This window comes from Mus pahari, chromosome X, assembly GCF_900095145.1.
Source record: "Mus pahari chromosome X, PAHARI_EIJ_v1.1, whole genome shotgun sequence".
Classification (NCBI taxonomy): domain Eukaryota; kingdom Metazoa; phylum Chordata; class Mammalia; order Rodentia; family Muridae; genus Mus; species Mus pahari.
The window spans coordinates 50,874,682-50,901,961 of NC_034613.1; the positions used below are offsets into that span (position 1 = coordinate 50,874,682).

A 27,280-nucleotide genomic window follows, 5' to 3' on the forward strand; every position below is an offset into this window, starting at 1 on the left:
GGCTTCATTGGTATGCATCCAGCACTTCACCCATAGATGCATTCACTGAATAACCATAGTGATAACCTCAGCCCCTAACCTTTGCATGTGTTTCTTGTGGAAGAAGTCAAATCACTCAGACCTCACAGCAGTATTGGTCAATCAGAGGCAGACAAAGCAGGGAGACAGGGTGACTCATAAGGTTGGATAGGGGAAGGAAAGGAATCCTGAATGATGGGTTTCAGTAAGTTAGAAGGCATGTATATTACATATATGTGAAATGTTGATAAATGACAAGTGTTTAGTAACTAGTGTCAGAGCAATAAACAAGCCTTTAAAAGAAAAATAGGCTTCCACCTGAGAAGCAAATGACATTTTACAAATCAGATCGCTTAACTAATTCGACTTCCACCATACTGCATAACAGTATTTGAAACTTTAACTCAGCTCTTGAACCTGAATATAGCACATTTCCCACAACAAAAAGGAAATATAAAATAAGCAGGATGCTAACTGAATTGAAAGGTTACCAAAATGAAGTGACTTAAGTGTAAAATGCACTTAGGTGTAGCGACTGGTTTACTGACAGCTAAGCACTTTTCCAGAAAGAGCTGTTTCTCAAGGCCTGGATGTAGCCTGAACAAAAAGGAGGCACATGGGAGATGTAAATATGATCGTCTTTAGACTAACTTTCAAGCAACAGTAAAACTTAATTTCTGGCTAACCCACCAACCATAGAGGGAACCCCTCATAGGGAACACCCTCATATAAGCAGGGGGAGAGGGATGGGATAGGGGGTTTCTGGGAGGGGATAAGAAATTGGGAAAGGAGATAACATTTGAAATGTAAATAAAGAAAATATCTAATAAAAAAAAGAATGTAATGGTTTTAGCAAGGTGGTGGTGGCAGCACACACTTTTAATCTCAGTGCTCAGGAGGCAGAGGCCAGTGGATTTGAGTTTGAATTTACAGAATGAGTTCTATGATAGCCAAGGCTATACAGAGAAACCATTTTGAAACAAAACAAAAAAGAGTCAATTAGTTTCAAAGGGTTGAAAATGCAGCTCACATGGAACAAACATCATACTCCAGTATGTAGGCAGCATACTGTGGACATTTAATATGAATTTATCAAGCTGGGGCTCCATACTTTTTTTTGTGCTAAGGATCAAACCTGAGACCTTATGCACACTTACTACACACTACATCATAGCTACATCCTGACTGAATCTTTATGCAGTTTTCAGATATGGTCAATTAGCTTACCCACCCCAAATTAAGTATTGCCATAAAAAATCAGTTTACCTCATGGAGATGTTGGAGAAACCTTTTGTGAAATATATGTAGATGCAAACAGGAAATCAGAAACTTCCCATCACTAAACTGTATCCATAACATTTTGATATCAAATTGATACTTTTAAAGACAAAAGACACTCATATACCCATTGTATCATACCAAAGTTTATTGATTACATCAAATGAAAGTTTCTGTAATGAAAAAGGCAAGTTGCATTCATAAAAGATGGCATTCATGTCATTTTAGAAAGCAACAAAGTAGATGTAAAAAACTGCTTAAGTGAAAAATGTAATATTGCAGTCCCATTTTACAAGCTGAAAAATGATTTTTATCAACACTTGCATAAAATCTGCATTTATATAGTGCATGTTATTAAAAAATTCCATCACTAAATTATGACTTTTGCAAATTTAGGCTTACATTTATACTGTTGCTGGTGTATGTGTAGTAGATATGGAATGGATATTTTTTGTTTAATAGGCAACATCTTCAAACAATAGACAACAATTTGGAAAATTACATAGACATTTTGATAGCTCAAAAATTATTATTAAAATTATGGCAATATGGACCTACTGTTAGATTTCTTGCCCTCGTCTGAAATAAGAGTAGTTAAAATATAGTGCTAGGAATATCATATGGCTCATTTCAAATTACTTCATCTGCTAAGCCCATGCTAGCCATGTTTTAGATCACTAATAGAAATTTTTCAAAAAGCAAACCCAGGTTCCTCTGATTTGAAGTGCAGTGTACAATGTAATGGTTAACTGAGACATGACTCTAGATTCCCCTCACTTGTTCATCTAGATTTCTTTCTGCTGCAACAAGTCACACATACTCAGTTTTATTTCTACTACCCTAAATATTCTGATTTCATCAACTCCTCAATCATTCTGCATTAACTAAGCCTCTCTACTTGGCTCTTATATTTATTCACAGTCTTTACAGTTCTGATATAAAATAATAATACAGCAGCAACAACTATGACAACAGTAACAAAGCAGCAGAGCTTTCCTGGGTTAGATGTTTTAGCTCTTTGGAATAGGCAAAGAATAGAAAGACTTTGCTTTCAGCAGATTTCCTCAAATACAGGCTACGAGAGCATACATAGCACACTTAAGCTGTGATTGACACCTAACAAAATACTCAAAAGTAATACTGATAGATGAGAACAAATTAAATTAAGTAATCATGGAATGATTTCTTATAACTGAAATTATGGCCTTTTTAGAATTTAAGAAAAAATACACCTAAATAAACATCCACACAAATACATGGAAGAATCAAAATGTGCCATATGGACTATATAAATATACTGGAAGACAATGAGTCTAGTATGTTCTTAAATCAAAGTACAATATAAACATTAAATAGTACAGGCATGTCAGAAAGACAAAAAACATGGAAACTGATAGAAAAATATTTTCTAAATATCATTTTAGCCTATCTGTCAAATGTGGTCCTTCTTTCAAGTAAAGGCATTTCATACTTCTTTCATGTTTTAAGAGAATATATTAGGGACTAAAACCTCTTTCTGGTCCAGCAGTTTGAGGATCTTACCAAGGTCCATCACATAATTTAGAATTAGACCATTTCTCTGGCCCACTTAGCTTATAGGAAACAACATTCATGTCCAAAGAGTTGCGGCTCTATAGGGCTTAGGAATAGATCTCCTCTTTCCAAATTGGTAACTTTAAAAAATAAGTGCTGTAAATATGCACAAAACACTCTCTTTCAAATAAAAACCGTTAGTAGTTGAAAATAAGCTATTCTTCCCATCTTTGCCACATAAAATTATAAAATGTCGATGTTAAGAATGGCGTTAATTTTCATATATTTTAAATATTTAACACACCTTACCACATTACCCAGCAAAACTAACATTGGGTGGAAATCTTTCTACTTCACTGTTTTGAGGGGGCTATTACCAAGAGACTGAAATATTTTATTTTCAAGTTTAGTAGTCTTAAATACATAAGTGGTGTGTAATTCAGAAGAAAACACACCAAATAACCTTTCCACTCCCGTTTCTACAATAATACCCAGAATTAACAGTATCACACAAGTATGCAAGGTACTTTTTGGAAAGGATATTAGACCAAGACAATTAGCCTATGATTGAAAAGATGATGATATATTTTGTCTGATGCAATAATATCATTTAGTCTTGTATTTTCAAGTATTCTTTTTGTGTGTGTGGAAAAAAAGATAATCAATCAGCGGGGATGAGAAACGTGATACAGTCTATGACTTCTGCCAGGCAAAAAGAAACACTGTTATAGCAAAATCTGCTCATTCCCATTGCATGACTTCTACTTTATACTATTATTTAAATCCATTCACAAAGTCAACGGGTTAAAAGAGCACCCATTTCGTAGTTACATTATTCTACCTAAATCCAGAATTCTAAGTATGCTTACTTTAAACTTTCCTATAATTCTCAACTTTGGCCATAATGGCTACTTACAATAACTGTAAATGGTTAAGAGAGTTATTTGGTACTTTAATGAACATTTATTGTGAACCCTACATGAGAGTGGTTTTTGTTTCATATTGAGTATCCTGAGTTAATATCTTTTGTAGTTGTTCCTTCATGCTTTCTTTCTTTAGCTGCAACCACGGTCAATATGCTTGTAGGACAATAACATAGGCAGTTCAAGATTCGGATTCTGAAAAGGTTAAAATATAGAGAGTTACAAAATTTATTTTGGCAATAATACATAACCATCTGTTTAACATTTTCAAGAATAAACCAAGTAGTAAATTTTGTTATGAGAGTAACACAACTGTTTTAACAAAAGTGCCAAGTTTTATTCACATGCAGGAGGGAAAAGAGAGACAATACCAGATTTCTAATCTTTTCTTCATCTGTCAGCTGAATAGTTCAGGCTTGCTCTTTGCTTTTGGATTGCTCCAGGGTTCTCCTAGTAGGTTTTACCACTGGGATTACTTATTAAGCTAGGAGCTACTTGCACACAGAAACATGATAGTTTTATCTCTAGCATCTAGTAAAATGGTGTATGAATTATTTGGGGGAATGTATGTATGCATGCGAGTATACATGAATGTGTGTGCACAAGCATGTATAACAAAGGTTAACCTCTGGTCCCATGTTTAGGTGTCATTCACCTTTTATATTATTGTGAGACAGGAATTCATTATGTAGCCCCTACTGGCTTTGAGCTCACTGAGATCCACCTACCTTTGCCTCCTATGTGCTGATATTAAATGTGTGTGGCATTACACTTGGTCCTCACCTTGTTTTTCTGAAATAGTCTCGCAATAGAATCTGGAGCTTGCCAATGAACTAGGCTGACTAGCCAGGAAGCTCCAAGAATCCTCTTGCATCTGCTGTCTATGAATTCTTCTGCCTTCCCAGCACTAGGATTACAAGTGCACCAGTGGACCTGGCTTCTTCTGTGGCTGCAGGGAACTGAATTCAGGTCCCTATGCCAGCAGAGCCAACATTATACTGTCCCAGCCCCTAGGCTTGGGAATTTTGAGATGTTCAGTTTATGAAATTTTCTGTGAAAATACTCCCTTACTAAAAGGACCCATAATATCCTAGTTATTTTTCTTTCTTTTTGGTAAATGATTTACTATGACTCAAACGACTCTCCTTTTTCTTATTCATCATGTATTTAAAAGAAGCATCCGAGAATTTCCCCTAATAAATCTGTAGATTTTTCTCTCTCCTCTAAATATCTGCATGCTATGATTAGGATAGGGTATAATAAATAATCTGATCTTTGAATATAAATGCTGAAGCTATGTATCAAGGAAGGGGGACATACCTTTGATTCTCCATGTTAAAATTGAGCCTTACAGTTTTTTAAGGTTTTGAAAATATTTCAAGTGTGTGTGTGTGTGTGTGTGTGTGTGTGTGCGCGTGTGTGCACATGACAGTGCAGCTATGGCGATCAGAGGCCAGCCTCCATCACGTGGGACCCAGGGCTTGAACTCCGAGTTTCAGGTTTGGCAGGAAGCACCTTTACTTGGTGTACCACCCTGATGTTCCAAAACTCAAAAATTTTCAACTACAGCAATGGAAGGTCTTTAAGAAATAATATTTTATTCCCATTCTGGGACATCTTTCTTACCATAACTTAGACTATAAATCCATTATAATACCCTCAATTTCTATTCATGCTTCTCTGTTTTCAGGTCATAGTGACTTTAACCACTTAGACTGAGAATGTGAAAGAAATCAGGTTGTTCCCTTATCAACCAAGGAACAAGCTCAGTAGGTAAGTTGCTAAATATTTTCCTTGGAGAAGAAATAATGCCACATGAAAACCAATTCCTGGACCAAATAACTACATTAAAAACGAAACATTTGTTTATAAACTTCTAAAGCTCTAGATAATGGAGGAGTTGAGACCCTGGAGAGACCAAAAGCAGCAGCAGTGTCTGCTACCCAGCAGAGCCCCCAACACAGACCACATTAAAGAAAGCAATCCAGGGGGATCCGATAGCATAGGCAAACACAGCTGGAATGCAGCTCCTGCCTTACTTAGGACAAAGCACTCTGAAGCAAGTGTCAAAGACTTTGAAGGCTAGCTACTATGATGTCAACTCATGACCACAGAGAAACATATGCAGGTGAGTCATTAAAACATGTGTGACACATGCTGACTGTAGTACACGAAGTCAGTTTCCAAAAATAACACTGCAGATACAGAATGTGGTGAATAATAGGTGACGAAAGAAACAACAGATCAAATCCATTAAAACGGGGTTAAGGTGGAATAACAGATTCAAAGTTAATTGTTCCACAATTCCATCCATGATCACAGTTTTTTAATGTGTCCATAAAAATCAGCCATGTATAAACTGCACTGACTTGCTTGTAAGTAGACAAGCTTATAAGTTAATTACTTATGAATTACTCCAAATTTCCTTGAATGGATAAAATACCTTTTAGGACCTGGAGTCTCAGAGGCCTCTGTAGTAGAAAATACAGAGTGCATAGGAAAGGAGTCATTCTGAGTTCCATGGTCCCTCTCATGATATGTTAATTCCTCTAAAATATTTCTGAAGTAAATCAAATGATGTTATAAAATAGATTTATTCTAGAATCATGTACTAGGAAACATTTTGTCATTAAGCATGCATCCCCCTGAATGGCTAGGAAAGATTTTTACCTCTGAGAGTTGAAACATTTAGCTTGAATAAAACTTGACATTAAAAAAAAAAGTTACAATTAGAGAACACTGGATCATTAACATATACTTGGGGATTAGACATTTACAAGGACATTAAAAGTATATACCTACAAACACACAGACACAGCACATGAAAGTACAAACACATTTGATTATTTTCACATAATTCCCAGAAAAACATGCAATGCTAAACTGAACTGGTATTATACAGATGCAATTTTGGAATATTTATTTCCAATTTTTCAAATGATCCTTGTAAGTCAAAATTATCTAATTGCTAGATGAGAATCAAGCATTTCTACATGATGGCATCATCATGGCAATTTCCCTCCACAAATAAAATACAGTGTATTAACTTCAGCTCTGAAAATGCCAAAAACTTTATTAGGGGTTTGAGCAAATTTAAAGTATAATTTTCCCCATATTCCAAGTAATGCATCTTTATATTTTAACAAAGAATAGTTTAAAGTTCACCACACCAACAGCAGAGAAAATTTAAAGAGTGATTTTCATTTTTTCTTTATAATGCTGTTAATCTGTTTCTTTAAAAAGCCAGCCCACTTGTTTAACACTAGGTACCTGTTACAATATATTAGATTCGTCTGAGAATGTTCGTAAAAGAAGAGGTCTGACTGAAGGTCTGGCGGATAATGAGTCAGATGCCCTTCTACAGCTCAGATTTCTCTGTAATAGTGAGGCAAAAATACTTAAAGCATTTGAAGATAGGTTAACCTACCTGGTGATAAAAATGTAGGAGAAAAAAATGAAATCATTTCCTACAGACTACTTTCCTGGCCCCAAAGTACAAATTACTTTTACTATACAGCAAATGCATAACACTCAAATGAATACATTTAAAGGACCAAGAAAGTCTCCAACTCAAACTTTTTTTTTTTTTTTTTTTTTGGTAGTAGAAATAAAGACATTAGCAGTATGTGGCAAACTTGGGTTTCTAGAATGGCATTGGCATTGTAGGTTATATGGTAAGATGAGTCAATATGGCTTGATTAGTGAACCTTACCATCCTTTTGGTGAACACCTCTGACAGTTGTGCTGGTGCTCTGGGTGTGTCAAAAGGGAGAAATTTATGCAAAATACTCTTGCCCTGGTGAACAGGCTAGTTCTAACATCATGGCTACTATATTGCATACCTCAAATTACAAAGTTATAGTTTAAGTTTTTGAAAATTACTCCCTCTTCAGTAAGACAATTTAGAAGGTGAATACATGATTAAAAGAAAATGATAAAATATTTTAAGTACCAATAGAATATAAAAATGAATCATGAGAAATAACTTTTTATGAAGAATTAGAAGTGGTGTCAGGCAATGGGAATGCAAGCAAGTTGGTACATTAAGAAAGGAAATCACCTTATTCACTCCAAGAGAAACTGTGATTGCTGGAAGTTTGAGAAAGCATGAAGATAGTAGATGTTCCTGAGGAAGGGAGGCGGTTCGTTACCTTGTTCACAATTGCACAAAAGGTGGAAAATTGCAGTAGAAAAGAGAGAAATGCAGAAACCATAAAAAAAGAAAAAGAAAGAAAGAAAAGAAAAAGTAAATATTCTCTCAGATGTAAAACATTTAAAAAGAAGCCTTGAGAACTAGAAGTAGAAATGACATGTTAGTTTTAAGGACGTCACTAAAGTACAAGTAGAGTTAGTTAGAAATTGTTTATTATATGTGCCAGCTGCTGTTTTCCTGAATTATCAACTGAAAATTATTTTGTTGATGGGAATATACTATTTTAAATCAAATAATTCTAAAATATACCTCTTATTTTTAAAAAAGTTAATCTGTAATCACTAATTCACTAAGTTTGTCAAAATCATTGGTCAGAGAGCTTTGTTCAAGGTCTGTTGCAAATCACTAAAGAACTTGAAGTAAGTAATTTTCCTCTTCAACTGTACAGACACACTATGAAAGAACTGACTGCTCCTTGGGCAGCTACGGATCAAAGATCTAGCCAAACCCAATATAATGAGAAAACATTTGGTGGTGCCTGTCACCATCTTACCATTTCCCTCTGAATTAGGTTGATTTCCTTTCTTTCTAACATAATTTGCTCAGTTTCACTACTTTTCTTATATAAGAGACCTCTTTACAAAGGCAGGCTAAATTTTTCATAGGTAAAGCATACATTTTCAAACTGAAAAACCCAAAGTTGTAAAAATGTAATTAGAAAGTCTAAGAGATTCTTTTCCTATGTCTGAAATAATGACATAATTTGCAGAGTTGGCTTTGGCATTGCCCATGCAAGACAGAAGATGGGGGGCTAACTACGGGTCAGGATCAACTCAACGACTCTCCTAAGAAGGATTAGCGATGGTAAATAGTCAGCTCTAGTGGTACACACTGGAGTCCTAGCACTTAGGAGGCTGAGGCAGGATGGTCACTACGAATTTCACTGTCTCAAAACCAAAAGCAAAAATAAACATCCACTTGCCCAAACACAAGAATGGCCACTAAAGAAAACAGGTAGAGGAAAAGAAAGCAGCTCAAGTGATGTCCATCTCCAACAGAACCTTTACTACAAATACTTCCATTTTCGTGTTTTGAAAAAATCCACACCTCTTCCCATTTATATTTTACTTTAAATGAAGAAGTTAGGGACATGTTGTCAGCATGCAAGTTACTAATTGATATAACTAGAGAAATATTTCAGATTCTGAGAGAAAAAATTGATTCCATCTTCTGTTTCATGGGCAAAAAACCTTGCTACAAGATTAACAAGATACTGTGTTCACATTCCTAAGTTTAATATACAAGCCTATCTACTTTGAGACTGCAACTATATTCACATTTTGTTGTGTTCAAAAATGTGTATTTAGCCACCAGAGATAAAAGTAGTATAGGAAGTAGAAATTTTAGGGGCTAATAGGTTAGGTATTTGGAGACTTTATAAAGAGTAAAAAAGAAATATGAACATACAGAAAGCAGTTGAAAGCATGACATGAAAAGAGAGTGTTCAAAACAATAAAACAAATCAGAGCTAGCAACTGTTAGTGTTAGGTGAGGACAGGAGATGATAAGCTAAAACAGTGTGAAATGTCCATGTTTCTCTACAGTCATCTATAGAGCTTTGAGATCAGCTTAAGTGGCACAATGCCACAGAGGTATCAGAGAAAGTCTTGTCCCAACAACCATGACATTAGGATTTTTTTTCTTATAATAGCATAAAAATTTAATTTTATTTTCACTAATACATTTCTCAGGAGTACTGCCTTCTTAATCCATGGCCATCCATGACACTGTAAGTATTACAAGATTATTATTACAAGATTACTACCATTTATTATTAAAATGATTCTATATTTTCCAAAATGCATTCTCTGGCAACTTCAGTCAGAGAGCTTGCATTCTTTCTTTCCCCGTCTTTCTCTCTTAAACAGCCTCCTATCTATACATGGGAATAGTCCTTCATATTTGTGTAGACACTGCACACTAGGTATAGGGATATTACTGGGTCATTTCCTACTAATTAGAAGACTCTTCTCATGTCTTGAATGCAGTGAAGCCTCCCTTTTGATTGAGGTAGAATGCATGAGAAAACATTACTTTTTTTTTTTTTCTGTTTTTTCGAGACAGGGTTTCTCTGTGTAGCAGAACTCACTCTGTAGACCAGGCTGGCCTCGAACTCAGAAATCCACCTGCCTCTGCCTCCCAAGTGCTGGGATTAAAGGAGTGCGCCGCCACTGCCCAGCAGGAGAAAACATTCCTTAAGGATAGGTGGAAAATTTTCCTGCTGCAAATGTAAAATGGGTTTTAAGTGTTATCTTGCTGCTTCACTGTTCAGTGCTCAATGATAGTTCCATCCAACACTGTTATGCAACTTTGCCATTTCATAAGTTAAAACGAAGCTTTACTAATCTTTGAGATGGGGCTTTAGTACAAAAATTAACCTTCTTGCTCAAAATTAACCTGAGAGATAATGGTTGAACTGAAACCCCTGAATTAAGTTACTTCTGTAAGCTTACTTTCAAAGATATATTTTAAAACTTCAAAATTGAAATTTAATATTTATAGGTTACTTAGAATTTTCATTAATATGCTTTTTAAATTTTTATGAGACATAAGTATAACAAAAGGCTATTTTTATCTCGAGCCCATTAAAACTGTATTTATTCTTTGGTAATTTTATACTTGAATATAATATATTTAGAACACAACCATCTTCTAATTCCTCCTACTCTACATAATTTATTTTATATATTTTTTACAAAAAGATTTATTTATTTTATTATGTGTAAGTACATTGTTGCTGATTTCAGACACACCAGAAGAGGGCATCAGACTGCATTACAGATGGTGTGAGCCACCATGTGGTTGCTGGGAATTGAACTCAAGACCTTTGGAAAAACACTCAGTGCTCTTAACCACTGAGCCATCTCTCCAGCCCCTATTTTATACTTTTTAAAAGAATTATTTTATGTGTAAGGGTTTTTGCCTGCATGTTGGTAAACCATGAGCATGCATGGCAGCTATGCATTCAGAAGGTGACATCAAATCCTCTAGAACTATAGTTACAGATGATTGTGAGCTCATGTGGACCTAAGTCTCTGCAAGAACATATGGTCTTAAGAGCAAAGCCATCTTTCCATTCCTGTGTGCATTATTTATAATGCAAACATCATAACAGATCTTAGCACTGCTAAAGGCTGCCATATTAGTCTTTCTACAGGAAATTTTAAGAGGAACATAGTCTAAATTTATTATACTATCAAAAGCCATATAATTGAGTGTATTATGTTTTATATTTGTTTACTGAAGGTTTCAGAATGAACATTCTTTATAATGTAGCTAGAAAAATAGTTTCAATGTGGGGCCATATTTGATTTATTCCTGAATTATCACCACCTACTGTAGTAGTTAATGCATCACGGATCCTCAGGTAATATAAACTGAATTGAAAGGAACTCAAAATAAATTGCTTTTATAATTATTAAATATAAATGGGTTAGCTTCTTTTTTAAATACCTAAGAGGCATGTTCACTACCTACTGTTAAAAAGTGTCCTCTTCAAAATAGCTGCTGAGCTCTACTTTTTGTTAGCACTGACAGGCTACTTGCTACAGGCAGTTGTAGAGTATGTAGGGAATATCTAATATGCTTACTAATGTCAGGACCATCTCCTACTCTAGATAGGGAAGCACATTTCATCCCATTACAAAATCTTCTAGGCTCTGATGATGATCCAGTATAAAGTAATCTTCTGTTTTACTTTAAAGTCAGTCTATTCTTATGAACAAGGAATACTAAACAAAATAGGAAATCACTCATGATGCCAGACTATTAGTCATCAAACACAAAGACTTACATATTTTAAGGAAATCAGGACACACATTCTCCTTTATTTAAAAGTTGGCTTCTGCCAGGTGTGGTGGCACACGCCTTTAATCCCAGAACTTGGGAGGCAGAGGCAGGCAGATTTCTGAGTTAGAGGCCAGCCTGGTCTACAGAGTGAGTTCCAGGACAGCCAGGGCTACACAGAGAAACACTTTCTTGAAATAAACCAAAAACCAAACCAAACCAAACCAAAAAACAAACAAACAAACAAAAAAGTTGGCCCAATAGGACATGATGGAAACTGATGTGACATATGGTGTGCCATGTTTCTGTTGGCCTGTATGCATTCATATATAGCATCCTCACACACAGAGAGATAGTGCAGTTTAGTGTCCACAACTGTTCTGACTCATTTGTAACTCTCAAAATCCTACAGAGTCTGAAAAACAATTTGGCCTTTCAGACGCTGGATATATATAGAGATGTTCATCAGCAGGTGGTTCAACAAATGTTTACTGGTTCAAAAAGCATGAGTAATGAATGAATGATTGAATGGATGAAAATGGTTATGGAAAATTTCCTGCTTGCTCTAGCATATTATCATGCCAAGCTATATCACAGACCTTAGAATTTCTCCTGTCATGGATGGAAACCATGACAAATTTCATGCTGACCCACTGGCAACATTCTATGCTTTCAAGTGAAACCTGTTATCGCCTGTCTACGTGAAGAAAAATGCTCTGAGTCTATGGGTCTACAGCTTCCTAGCAACATCCCCTCAGTGCAAACATCACTGGACATTCCACAGAGGACCTAAGATAATGATGATCCATATTAAGATTTTGACTTCTGAGATTTCTTGCCCTCTTAGCATGGAGCTTGACTGTAAAATTTTGCAAAATGAGCTCGCTCCATTATCACAAAGAGAAACATTTAAAAGTACCCCAAGCATACTTTTCAAATAAAGAAAATAGAACAGTAATGCAAGAAATCCTCCTTTGTAAATTCTGTATTGAAAAAATAAATATTTCTTTCCTTTCATTCCTCCCTCTTAGAGGGTCTTTGTGTATAGCCTAGGATGATCTTGAACTAGGGTCCTTTGGTTGGATATTACTGGCATGGGACACTATATCCACCTTAGGTAATGCTGAGGATAGGATCCAGAGCTTTATGCATACTAGGAAAGTACTTCACCAATTGAACTATATTCCCAGTCCCTGAATAATTTTATTCTTTTCTTTTGTCTTACTTAAACATTTTTATTGGGCTACATGATAACTGGCCTTTGAGCCAGTCTGGAAGAAAACTGATCCATCAATACTACTTCCCATTCTAAAACTAAAACCAAGGTTGGATGGAGTTAGAGGCCACTGAAACGATTAATCTATACTAAAATTATGTTCAATTCTTTCCCATAAGCTATATAGAAATAGGTAGCTCGGAGCAATTCTGTTCACCTAGCTATATACTGATTTTTTTTCTCATTACTAACGATTGAACCTAAGGTATCATGAATGTTTTTAAAGTGCTACCACTAAAGCTGTAGTTTTAGTTCTTTAAGCTTGGTTGAAGACTTTTCTAGTAAAATAATTTCACATCTTTGTTTCTACATAATATCACCCAACTGGGTTCTGTAATTCAATATTCAGAAAGATCTCTATGATATATTAGTTTTGTGGTTCAATTGGTTGATAAATTTGATTAAACACATCAGGCCGTCAAGACGACTCTTTCTCTAAAATACTGCCTTAGAGGTGTTGTAAGATTTAGTGGATATCAGTATGACAGAAGTAAGACTTTATTTTAAAAAACGGAATGAGTGTTGGCAGCAATATGATTTACTTAATTTATCTGCTGGTAAAAATTTGCCAGTGGTTTCATTTTGCAGGCAATTCTAACCCTTTCACTTTAAAAGTTTTAAAAGGAATGTTCAAATGATATCAGATGTGACAGAGGGAGATAACTTCTCTTTACAGTAATTTAATAGTTAAAAATAAAAACACACTTATAAACTATCATGAATGTTTACAAGTGTGTCCTGAAGAGTGAGGATGTTAAACGGACACCCAAGCAGCTCTCCTCGGTTCAAATATCCTGCTAGGAGACAGGGCTAGAAGCAGCACAGAGATTAAGCAGCACTATAATCACAGGAAGGGGACAGCTTTGGAAGAAGCAAATCAGGATATCAACTGACAAAACATCTGCAAACAGTCCACAGGGAAATTTCTAAGGTCAAAGTTGAAATGTTGGTGTGGAAATTCCTAGTGTGAAAAATCTGAGATAAATACAAAATAAAGTCTTTTTTTTCCTTTAAAAGTTCCATATGGAGCATATGAGATACTCCATATGGATTGCTAAAGATGACACAGAACACTATTAAGGAATCTACTTACCACCTGCATTGGATAACGAAGTTTTTACTATACTTTTTATGCAGAAGAGGAAATTAAGTGATGAACCTGTAAGGAGGGGTTTAACATGCTGTAACTAATGCAATTCTCTACATAAGATTTTCAGTTCACGGTAGACAGTGAAGCCTCTTCCAAATATTAGGCTATGGCATAAATTTAGTCCTTACCCTGGCACTTCTTCTTCGAACATTCTTTACAACTATTAGGAGAATCTCGGGGAAAAGGCTGATAAATATTAAAAGAATTATAGCCAACCATGTGGATACAGAAGAGAGCATTTGAGCAAATACAAAATACATTCTCTGTTGTTTCAGAAAAGGCCTGGAATGGAAAGAAAACACAGAATGCAAAACCAAATCAGTTCCTGCAGGTAAAACAGAACTTTAACTCAAACTGTCTTTTGCATTTTAAAAAGAATCTTCCTCACACTTGTTAAAATAATTTTCTCTAGAATATCCCAAATAGAAGTAAACAAATTTAATTTACCAAATGTTTAGAAGGGGATGTGAATTAAGGAAGAAAAAAAATTCATCTGACTTCAAAATGATCATGTAATCAAATGATGAATATTTATATGCATTGGAAAATGCTAAAGCCTAAAGGTATTTAAGAGAAATGAAGTTAATTTTCATCTTAATAATCATTTTATTTGTTCAGCTGTCTTATTAAAAATGAGGAAGGATTTTCTACTTTTTTAAAAAATAAATTACCCCTCTTAAAAACTTTGGTATAAATAAATATAAAAAAGAAATGTATAGTTTATAGTCACTCATAAATGAGAGGAATCTACTCTTCTTAGCTGCAAACAAATATTGAATAACAGTTTGTTCCTAGGAGATAGATAGATGGCAGGCTACAGTTACTAAGACAGGAATCGAAGAGAATCCTACATCTGACATCACTGTTAAGTAGCATTGAGAAACACATTCAAGCTCCCTTATCTGTAAACTGCACAACACAAAATATCACTATATAAAGTAGATAGATAGGGGTAGAGATAGCTTGAGTACAGGGGACAAAGGGATGTTTCATGTCACTACAGGACACAGTTGGGTGGCATGCAATTTTATCACACTACAGAAAACTGCAATTTAAAATTTATGTATTCTCTTTTTCTAGAGTTTTTCATGTATTTATTAGTTCATTGAGAAAAATTGAAACCCTCAAATCAAACCATAAATAAGACTATTGTACTTCATTTACAGTAGATATTACTACTGAATGAAAATAGGTATGACAAAAATCCTTTCATTTAGGGGCTGGAGAGACAGATGGCTCAGTGGTTAAGAGAACTGGCTGCTCTTCCAGAGTTCATAAGTTTAATTCCCAGCAACCACATGGTGGGTCACAGCCTATAAAGGGATCTGATGCCCTCTTCTTGCATGCAGGTGTACATTCAGACAGAGCACTCAGATTAAAAAAAACAAAACTTTTCCTTTAAATGACTTAATCAATGAGGAAAAGTCTGTAGGAAGGGTTCAAAATCGTTTAGGGTCTAGAAATATTTTATTATTGAGAAAATTTGTCTAACTTTCATATGTTGATTACAGAGTCACAGAATGTTGGGTAAACAGACAACTGTATATTGCATTTAGTTAATACATTTTGGTTTAGTTGTAGGATAGCATCTCTAAGAGATTAGGTGTTATATTCTTTTTTTTAAAAGATTTATTTATTTATTATATGTAAGTACACTGTAGCTGTCTTCAGACACTCCAGAAGAGGGAGTCAGATCTTGTTAAGGATGATTGTGAGCCACCATGTGGTTGCTGGGATTTGAACTCTGCACCTTTGGAAGAGCAGTCGAGTACTCTTACCCGCTGAGCCATCTCACCAGCCCCCTAGGTGTTATATTCTTAAAGTAGATTTTCTTTTGAAGGACCTTTATCTTAGTTTTTAAAAAAATATTTATTTATTGTTATATGTAAGTACACTGTAGCTGTTTTCAGACACACCAGAAGAGGGCATCAAATCTCATCACAGATGGTTGTGAGCCACCATGTGGTTGCTGGGATTTGAACTCAGAACCTCTGGAAGAACAGTCAGTGCTCTTAACTGCTGAGCCATCTCTCCAGCCCCCTCAAATAGTGTTTCAAAAGGAGAAACTCTTTCCCCTTTTGGGAGATGTGACAGATAATACTGGGTTTCTGTATGGCTGGCATCAAGCTCACTATATAGCTGAAGATGACCTTGAAATTATGATGATCCTGCTTTTCCTACTGAAGGAAAATTGTATCATTTATGTGGCATTAGGGTCTGTCAGTGGTTCTCAACCTTCCTAATGCTGCAGCCCTTTAATATAGTTCCTCATGTTATGATAATTCCCAATCATAAAATTATTTTATTTGTTATTTTATTAGCACAATTTTGCTGCTGTTATGAATCGTAATGTAAATGTCTGATATATGACCTGCAAAGGGGTCATGATCCACAGGTTGAGAACCACTGGTATAAATGGACACTAATATATGTTTTGGCCAGTGTTATAAGGTAGAAACTTTACATGATGAGCCTTTCTATTGGAAATCACATGTAAGGTCAGGATATATATTGTTTTATTTGACAGACAGCTACCTATATACCTACAAATCTAAATATTTGGGCAGAGGCTATCTATTCAAAGCCAGGTCTTTTGAATAAATGGACTAAGATATTCATATTTGAAGTTTTACCTAAAGCTAGCAATATTATAAGGTATAAGTAACCTCTAGTACATTAACATTTATAGATTAGCAATCTTATATATCATATATAATCAAAACTTTAAAAGCTACATATAAAGTTAATATTGCTCATACATGTACAGCTGCTTACCAAATAATTCCTCCCCAGAAGAAGGAGAAAAAAACATAAAAGGCTAGAGAACCCCAAATCACAAAATGATTTATCCATGTCCAGAATCGGGTATCCAAGGCGAGCTGAAAAGATACAATGCAAGCATATATATATATATATATATCACAAAAATATGCCAGGTAATACATTATGATATCTGGCAATTTATACAGATACAATACCTACGGGAGGATTCATATTTAGCCATTACTTTAGAAGGTGGTGTAACTAAGAGAGCAGAAACTAGTCTTTTTAAAGTACTAAAGTAAGAATGTTGAGTGCTGCCCTGAGGTCTCTAGATTCTATAGCAAGGCATAGAAGTGTAATGAAGTCAAGCCATTTGTAGGTGAAAGGTTACAGATTTCTCAGTGTCGAATGACAGGTGACCAGTGAAGCAACAGTAATAACTAAGAGGCCAAAGTTCCAAGCCTTCAGGGAGTAGTGGCCAGGGATATACTCGGAAAGCAGGAGAGGGTAAGGGGGCAAGAGCAGTAGACACAAACGCATAAAAGCGCCGACAGGTGAGAGCCACTATATGTAGAGGCAACTATCTTTATACGTCATATATCATAAAGCAATGTACCATGCATTTCCAACTACAAAATCACTAGCTTTTCTATCAAATTAATAAAATGTTTAGTTGTCTTCCATTTAAATTTTTTCATGTTTCTATAAAGATTGATAGGGACTTTATTTTTAGATGGTGGTATCTTTGTTTTTCAAATGTGAGCTAGAAATAAAATACAGACTCACGTTCTTACTTAAAATATCTAGCTCATACAAGCTGATAACAAGAGCATTTAATTTTATTTGCTGTTGCACCATGGTCATCACCTCTGTTACAGTTTCTCATTTATAACTGGATGTTGATATCATTGTGAACCCAGACCAATCCTGAATTCCCACTCTGGAGTGGTAGGGGAAAATGTTACAGTAGTACTCACTGAAAAGAGGAAGGAATGGATAGCATTTGAAGAACACATACTGCAATAAGGATAGCTTTTAATTGTGAAGTAAAGGGCTATAACCTTCCCTACTGGGGGAAGCGGGACATTTCCATTTACAATCATGATTTTATGAAGTATAACAACAGTAACAATTGACACTGGTTATAATGTGTACATTCTAGATACCTTCATTTCAGTATTTTGTTTTGATTCCATAAGCTATCACAAACCCCTAAGATGGAGAAAGAGCTCCTTTTAGATTTCTTTTATAGAAGCTGAAATACAGAATTGGAGTTACTTGCCCAAGGACACAGAGTTATGAAATGTTTAGCCTGAGATGAATTCCAGCATTCCATATGAAATCCTACATAGAATGCTGGCAAGATGGTTTGGTAGGTAAGGTGTTTGTTAGAAAGTCTGAAAACCTAAGTTATCCCTATTAGCAAAGGTAAATTGTCCTTTGACCTTCACAGGCATGTTATGGAACAGAAACACACACACACACACACACACACACACACACACACACACACACACACAGAGTTCTATATTACTGAATTAGCAGATGAATACAAATGAATAATGAAAATATTAGAATAAAAATCTATAAAAATTATAGAGCAATCGTATCAAAATGATATTTCTGAATTCTTGTCTAATCTTAGACTACAAGTGAAATATTACTCAAAGACTCAGAGGAATTTGATTATGCTTTCTTAACTATTAAAAGTCCAAATTTAGGGGTAACCGGGAAGTGGGATATCATTTGAGATGTAAACAAATGGTATGATTAATTTAAAAAAAAGATGCAGTGCAGATATAAATGATCTGTTAAAAAGTCCCAATTTATGAGTCTCAAGGACAGCATTTAACAAGGCTTTATAGCATTATTGCATGGTTACATATTAATCACAATGATTTTTGCCAAAATTACCTTTCTTCTGTCATACAGATAATTTTTGTTTATTTTTGAGACAGGGATTTTCACTCAACCCAGCTTGGCCTAGAACTAATTATGTAGGACACATTGGACTTGAATTCCAAATACAGGGATTACAGGCACAGATAATCATGTCTAGCTAGCCCTGTCACATATTATATACTTCATTAACTAACATATAGCTACATTTCAGTAATTAATACAATTTATAAAACTGCATTATCACCAAGCTCAGAGGTGTCTCTAACTCCAGTACCAGGAGATCCATCATTTTCTTCTGGCCTCAGAGAACATTTTATGCATATGGTGTTCAGATACACATGCAAGCAAAGCATTCACACACACAAAACTAAAAATTTATATCACTTGCTTTAGGACCTTTCTCATTAGGAAGTAAAAGCTGCAACAAAAAGGACAAAAGCAGTGACTGTCTATTTTTTTAAACATAAAAGAAATTCAGATATTAAATTTATTAATTTTTATATGTATGTGCAAATGTATGCAGATACCCAAAGAGGCTGTTGGCCTCCCTGCAGCTGATATTACAGCCAGTTATGAACCTTGCAACATGGGGGCTAGGAACAGAACCCCAATTCTCTCCAAGTGCTGTGCTGAGCCATCTCTTCAGTCCCCAGATATAAGTACTTAACATGGAAATATTATAAATATATATTCGTGAGCTTTCATCCTGATTATATAATTTAGTGTAATGCCTTAAAACCAACAGTTACGGCTGGTGGGATGGCTCAGTGGGTAAGAGCACCCGACTGCTCTTCCGAAGGACCAGAGTTCAAATCCCAGCAACCACATGGTGGCTCACAACCATCCGTAACAAGATCTGACACCCTCTTCTGGAGTGTCTGAGGACAGCTACAGTGTACTTATATATAATAAATAAATAAATCTTTAAAACAAAAACAAACAAACAAAAAACAACAGTTACTTTTTTTCTTTGCAAGCAGGTGTCAATTACAGATGGCCTTCTGGTTTGCAGTTGAGAAGCCAAGCCCATTCCTGCTTCTAGTTTCCAATTACTTTGCATTTTGTTTTTGTTTTGTTTGCCTATTTGTTCCTTTCCTTTTCTTTCTTTCTTTTTTTTTGGGGGGGGCATAGAGAGTGAGAGAGACAGAGGGAGACAGAAAGGAAGGGAGGCAGGGAGAGAGGGAAGGACATAGTGTAAGAAGGAGAGGAGGAGGGAGGAACAAAGAGAGAGAAGGGGAGGGAGGGAGAAAACATAGATTTAGGGGTAGGGAGGATCTGGGAGAAATTAGGGAATGGGGAAAGCATGATCAGAATATACTAAATTTCTTTTCAATAATAAAACGAAACAAACAATGTCAGCGATTAAGAAGGAATAGATTTCCAATGTAAGTGTGGTGTCTGAATTTCTTAATAATAAAACAAAATAGCATAGAATATGTACTAGACAAAGTGACAAATAGTATACAAATGCTAAAACCCTTATCATTACACACTTTTTAGTAAGCATTCAGACAAGGGGTTAGATGACAAATAGTAATACAAAGATTAGGTGATAAAGTTAAACAAAATATATTTGAATGAATAAAAATCTAACCTTCAGAGTTACAGTGAATACTAAGACTGTAAAAACAATGGTTCCAAATGTCCAATTTCCATAAATCTGAAAAACATTTAACAATTATATGTATCATGAATACACAAGCCTGCTGAAGAAATAAAAAGTCAAGTTTAATCCTGAGGGAAATTGACAGCAATCTTTTTATAAATTACTTGGGAAAATAGCTGGTCACTAAGATTAAGATGCAACGCTAGACTTTCATGAATAGATATGCCACACTGGTGACTATATTTATTACCATACAGCACCAAACAGTGAGCTCACTGGTTTAATAAAGGAGGAAGAAAAAGAACACGATTCCCCTAGAAGCACCATTCATCAAAATAATAACTCATGCCGCTAATGAGTTTGGTATTTTTGTCCTAGAATATAAGGAGAGTTCTCACATAAGCACGAAAGGACTCACACTTCGAAAGGGAGTCTAATTTGTGACTATGAACACTCTGTTAGCATGTGCACATCAGAGAAGCAGTAGCACTTATAAATCCAAAGGATGGCAATGAATGGCACATATGCTTACCAAAGGCTCTCAAGATCTGAATGCAGAACATTGAAACAGAAAATGAGATGTAAAACGTTTTTACAAAATAAAAACAAAATAAGGTTAATAGAAGAAAAAAGGATTCGACCAAATCATACATGGGTTTAGCTGCCGATAATTTTTACACTTATGTAATTTTAGCAAACACTTAAAAAGGATGGTGACATATATACAATAAAATCTCAATTTGGACTTCAGAAAGTCAAAACACAGAATGAAAGAGAAAAGGCTGGGCCACTGATTCTTACGTACCATCTGCTACATTAGCTAAGCCAATGAATGGCAACATAAATCTGACGCAAAGGATTTTTCAGCAGTAGCCAGCTATATACAATTTTTGTGTCAAAAATAAAAAAAGCCAAAGCCACAGAATTATTCATAGGTGAAGGATCTGAGAAATCACAAAACTGAATTTGTAATTACTAGACCACAAAAGTTGACTTGGAAAGCTAATATAAGATTTCCAACGATACCTGCAATTTTGCAGGACCATCTGTGGCAAGTGCTTGATACATGTATTCTAAGGGTAATATTTTCCTAATCATTATACTATGATTAATAATTGGGATTCATACTAAATGAACTTAGAGGGGCCTGACTGTAGCAGCTAATTTCAAAGTATCATTCAAATTCATTAAGCATACACTTTTGTAAGAGATGTTAGTTATGTAGGTTTTAGATTATATGTAATAAATTACTTTTGAAACATAGTTTTGCTTCATATTTATGATTAGTAAGAATGACCATAAGAGTACCAAACATAGCCAAGGAGAACATAATAAAAACAACATGCGAGTCAGAAGGGTCAGTTTCCAGTGTGTGGCTACAGGAAGATGGACTCTTCCCTTGCTGCAGTAATTTTCTCCTAGAGTATGAGTAGGACAAAATTGTCACAGTGCAGCTTCTCACTGCTATTGCCATTTTCTCAGAAGGTAGGAGCAGTACCAACAGAGCTCTTAAAACAAACAAACAAACAAACAAACAAACATTACTGTACTCCCACTTTGAATAGCAGGAAGGAGAGAAAAGTTTTCCCTCTTTACTGGTCTAACACTACACAGACACAGTAGCTACGTGCTTCAACTCCAAACACGGAAATCTACTAACTATGAATTAGAAATGCAGATGGTCAGGCTGTGCAGTAACATGGAAAAAAAGACTTTTTTTTAAATGTCAGAACATACAGGGATAAAGTCTAAAGTATCAAGAACTCTCTTCACTTCCTAAAAACTACAGATAAATTAAGATTTCAAAGGTTTTGCTTAAGTTCTCTTCCTACATACACATACAAAAGGAATTTCTTATGTCATTAACTTCTTTATGTTAAAGAACTACTGTAAAAAAAGTTTCCAAAATGAATACTGAAAAATTAATACCACAAGAATATGAATGTGATATATGCCATGCCTATGGAAAAATACATGTTCTTTTTACCTTTCCATTGTCTTCTAAGGATGTAGTCTGAAAAAGGAAATAAGTCCCAAAGAAGAATACTGTCCCTTCAAATGCAGCCAGAAATGTCCAATATAAGAAGGGCCCCAACTGTAACATAGCATTACCGGTAATTTTCCTATTAAGAAATGGAGGGAAAAATTAATAAATCTCTGTAAGCTGTTGACTTAAAGATGTAAGGAAACAAGAAAAGTGGGCATTTATTTGATCTTTTTATAATGACGGGCCTACCCTAATGATCAGGAAGATTTTTTTTAAATAAAAGGATAGATGGACCAAAGCTATATCTTCATAGAGTTACTACCTATTAGAGAGTCAGATAGTTCTAATGTGGTATACTACAGTAAGGTAACTACAGTTTATAATAAGACACTTCAAGCCGGGCCTGGTGGCGCAGGCCTTTAATCCCAGCACTCGGGAGGCAGAGGCAGGAGGATTTCTGAGTTCGAGGCCAGCCTGGTCTACCAAGTGAGTNCCAGGACAGCCAGAGCTATACAGAGAAACCCTGTCTCGAAAAACCAAAAAAAAAAAAAAAAAAAAAAAAATAAGACACTTCAAGATAAGCAGAAGACTTTGAAGGTCATTAGCACAGAGAAATGATGGTATGTGAGAAGATGAAAACATTAACTGCTCTGACTTTATCATTATGCATGTATAGAGGTATTGAACTATAATGCCATAGTACACAAACAACAAGTATTATAAGTTAATAAATACTGATGCCTAACTTACCTACACATTCTGATTTTACTACTATGATATATAGCCTGGACATCAGAGTATTTTAAAGTTCTTCAAGTGATTCTAAGTATAGGAATTCACTCAGTAAGAGACAAAACTAATATAAAGGCCTGCATTAAATTAACTTCAAACATATGTTCTCTTAGCTGGGTGTACTGGCACAGGCCTTAAATCCCAGCAGAAGCAGGTTGCTATCCAAGATCAGCCTGGTCCATAGTGATTTCCTGGATAGCCAGAGCTATACAGTAAGCCCATGTCTCAAAACAAACAGATAGACAGACAGACAACAAACACAACAACAAATGTACATATATTCTTAACAATGCTACCAAGTTTTCTAATTGTATCTGCTCATATATTTCTTTAAATTTCTTATTGGAAGTGTAACATTTTTAAAGTAGATCTTAGTTTTTCACCAAGTCAAATCACATTAGAAGCTGTACAATGATGTCCTGATAAATGGCAGGTAGGCAGAGTAAAATGAAAATTTCAAAACTAGCACATTCTTCTCAGTCAATATTAGAAAGTGAAATGAAATAAGGCTGTTACTTCTAATGAAGCAGATCTGAACAAAGGTTTGTGTATGTATCTCTTTTTTGTTTCTATGTCTAATTCTTCTTACCATGTGTCAAAGGGTATCTAATCATTTAAATAGCACACCAACTGATAATACTATAGAAATGTCACCGGGTGATATTGTTAAATCATACAACTTACTATCTTATAGGACTTTTAGGTGTAAATCTGAAATTCAAAAGATGTTGTCTATAAATAGAAAAGTGGGAGAAGAAAGATGCAGCTGTTTCTCAGAAACAGGAAAAATATCTCTCTAAAGACCCTTGGAGTTAGTGCTTAGCCAATGTGACTTTTCTAGTCACTGACTTAGACTAGGGCAAAGAGGTCAAGAGTAGAAAGTGAATCCTGTCCTTGCAAAAATCTATGGGAAAAATTGGCAAGGGTATCATGGTATACTGAGTTACTAGTTAGATTTCTTAGCCACACTTTGATGAAGAAGCTGTTAGAAATCAAAATAGGTAGGCCACCCAGCATGAAAGAAAGCATAAAGAAAAAAAACAAGAATGAGTATCTGGATAAAGGCTGACTGGCAACATAGCTTGAGTAACTCCATATGATATGCAGGAGATGTTACCAGAATGTTGTTTAAAGGTCAAGAAGTTAGTTATCTGTTCTCTTCATGAAAGAATTATTTCAGTTTTCAAATTTCCATTAAGAATATAAAAATAACCAAATGTTTTACATCAATATCTTTCAAAATGTCTGAGTCACTAAGTCCTAAAGGTGAAATATATAACGTCACTGCTAAAATTCAATAGGACACTTTAGAGACCCATGTTTATACAGTTGTCAAGCTACTAACATTCTGTTGTCTAGAAACAAGCTAAAATCAAGTTTGATCAAAGTGAGTATCCACTGCTTGCAGTGTTAGGATGGTAAGTTACACTTTAGGCTGGGCCATAGTTATAGCCTTTATTTTACATCTCTGTGTAAGACTATGCAATAACTTGTGACCTATATATACATCACAAATATATGCATTTAAGTACAGGACTGGTATCTCGGGAAATGTACCACTTTCCTGTCGAATGATCTGTTTTAGTTGAACCACTTAATGAACCAAGCGATCAGTTCTGTGTCCTTCCTACCTATAGATAAAATAAAACACACTACTTAAAAGCCCAGCATAGTGACTTATATACCATTAATACCAGGACTGACACAAGAGGATTTCACAAATTTTAGGCTAGTCTGAGTCACACCACAAGTTCCAAACAAACTTGGACTACAGAGTGAGAAATTGTATAAATGATATTTCCAACTTACATATACAATCGAGGGTCTGCGGTCAGAGTATCAATGTTGATGTGCTGTTCCAGTAGACTATAAGCCAGGATGGGCAGGGATGTGAAACAGATATTGTACATTGTAAGATAAGCAGCATCATAGAGTGGCTGAAAAGACAGACAAACAGGAAAACAATGGACTGCAGTCATTCATCTATAGGATAATTATGTATTTGCAAAACTTCTAGCTAAAGTTTTTTTTAAATACTTTTTGGGGCAACAAAGAAAACTTTGTAAATTAGGACATTTTACCTGGTAAAGATTAAAAATACTGAAAAATTCTTTGTCATAATTAACATACCTGACCCTTTAATAGGATCAGGATCTTAATAATATTTCCTACTAACTTTACATAAGATTTTTCAGCTGATAAAATGTAGATATTTAGTTATTTTAGAAAAGACCATATGTACAATCCAGGAGTCATTAGAGAAACTAAATCATAGGGAGTAGCCAATCTATACTGCAGATTTTTTTCTGGATATTACTTTATAGATACTGGGTTAATATTTTCTAATCCCAAATAGTGTAATAAAACTCAAATCCTATAAGAAAGCCATTTTAGCACCCTTTTCTGAGAGTTCCTCTTGTGTGTGTACTCACTCCCTAATGACTAATAAACCTAACTCGATCAGCTATAAATATGTGCCTAGTGATCTTTGTCTTGAGTGCTTTGACAGGATTGAGCTCCCAAAACAGAGGAGGGAATCCTGAAAGCTTTCAGTAAATACTAGACAAGTGAATGCAGAAGGCATGCCTCATTTGTAAAGGTCATACAGGAATCACAAAACTTTAAAAAAATCTACAGGATTAAAAGTTATATATATGTGTAGGTCTGTGTATGGGTAAGTTTATGTGAACACGTGTGTTCAAGGAGGCCAGAAAAGGGTGCAAGAACCCCATGGAGCTTGAGGTACAGATAGTTGTGAGCTAGCCAACACGGGAGCTAGTAACTCAATTCAGTTCTCTGCTAAAGCTATATGTGCTTTTAAACACCATGACTACAAAACATCTATTGAAAAAAAAATTTAAAATATTTTATGAACTTCATTCAGGTACAAGTATTTGTTGAGTTTAGTATAAGATATACACTGCTATGTATCATCATAGAACTATTTTGTATTGTCTGAATTAAAGTCATACTGCATACACACTTTTACATTTATTTATGTAAGCGTTCTCTGATTAATAAAATTCATTTAAAGGTGACACTAATCAAAACAACTTCATATTTTGAACCAGTGAAGTAATCATACATGTATAATGAAAGGTCATGTGAAAATGTTGGAAACAACTTGAACAGAACTTTTTAGTTCATTCACTAGTTGACATCAAACCATTAATAGAAAGCACAGTAAGTGCCAAGCACTGAGGACTAATATGATTTATCCTTTATTCACCAAAGTGTTCAAATTCAAGACAAAGAGTAAGTAGACTTGGGGGTATAAAGTGAGCTAGTAGGCCAAGAGGAAGGGATCATGACACTATTTGGTTTCAACAACTACAACAAGGGCAAGTGACAGAGTATATTCAGCATTCTCAATGAAATTAAAAGGATGGCTCTGCATAGAATATGGAGACAACTTTCACATACAAAGATTTAAGATCAGCAAAAAAATATTGCAGTAAATTAAAAAGCATAAAATATGGCATATTTCTAATTTTTCAAGTGAAAGTACTAGTTCATGACATACTCTACTAAATTTGTTTTGGAAACTATCTATTTTCCCTAATGAGTAAATTAAAATAGCAACTCCTCAGATTGACTGCTGTGTAATTTAGTCTTACATTTGTTTCAAACAAAAGAAGCATCAATCTACTTGGATTCATGATGGAAGTTTAAGGTTATGTGAGAGTTAATTGCAATTTTCAAATGCATAATTTGAGGAGACAGAATGTCCTACAAACAAGGTTTATTTGATAATACTGTCATCTTGTTACAGTTGTTACAAATATATTCTTTTCATGGAAAAAACAAAGAAGTAATATCCTAGCTTTACTAAAGAAAACGAGGGCTTTTTTTTTTTTTTGTTTTAAATAGATTCAATTTCTACATTTTCCTAGTCTACTTTGAATTCCAGAAAGTAACTAATAGTTCATATTGTTGTTGCACCTACAGGGTTGCAGCCTCCTACAACTCTTTGGGTACTTTCTCTAGCTCCTCCATTGGGGGCCCTGTGTTCCATCCAATAGCTGACTGTGAGCATCCACTTCTGTGTTTGCC

General features: G+C 35.0%; 1 protein-coding gene across 5 annotated transcripts in view; it reads right to left on the reverse strand.

The window, feature by feature from the left end:
* Positions 1–1,428: 1,428 nt before the first annotated feature.
* Atp11c (ATPase phospholipid transporting 11C) overlaps positions 1,429–27,280 on the reverse strand; it is a 179,947-nt gene continuing 154,095 nt past the window's right edge. For 2 of the 5 annotated variants that reach the window (XM_029534090.1, XM_029534089.1), the window contains exons 25-31: positions 25,037–25,164; positions 22,436–22,571; positions 20,437–20,502; positions 16,953–17,056; positions 14,306–14,459; positions 7,023–7,127; positions 3,862–3,947 (exon numbers count right to left, since the gene is read on the reverse strand). In XM_029534090.1, the coding sequence (XP_029389950.1) occupies positions 7,026–7,127; positions 14,306–14,459; positions 16,953–17,056; positions 20,437–20,502; positions 22,436–22,571; positions 25,037–25,164 (690 nt within the window). In that variant the 3' untranslated portion in view covers positions 3,862–3,947; positions 7,023–7,025. Of the gene's footprint in view, positions 3,948–7,022; positions 7,128–14,127; positions 14,187–14,305; positions 14,460–16,952; positions 17,057–20,436; positions 20,503–22,435; positions 22,572–25,036; positions 25,165–27,280 lie in introns of those variants that run through there. The other 3 variants (XM_021187667.1, XM_021187669.2, XM_029534091.1) reach the window with 3 other exon arrangements.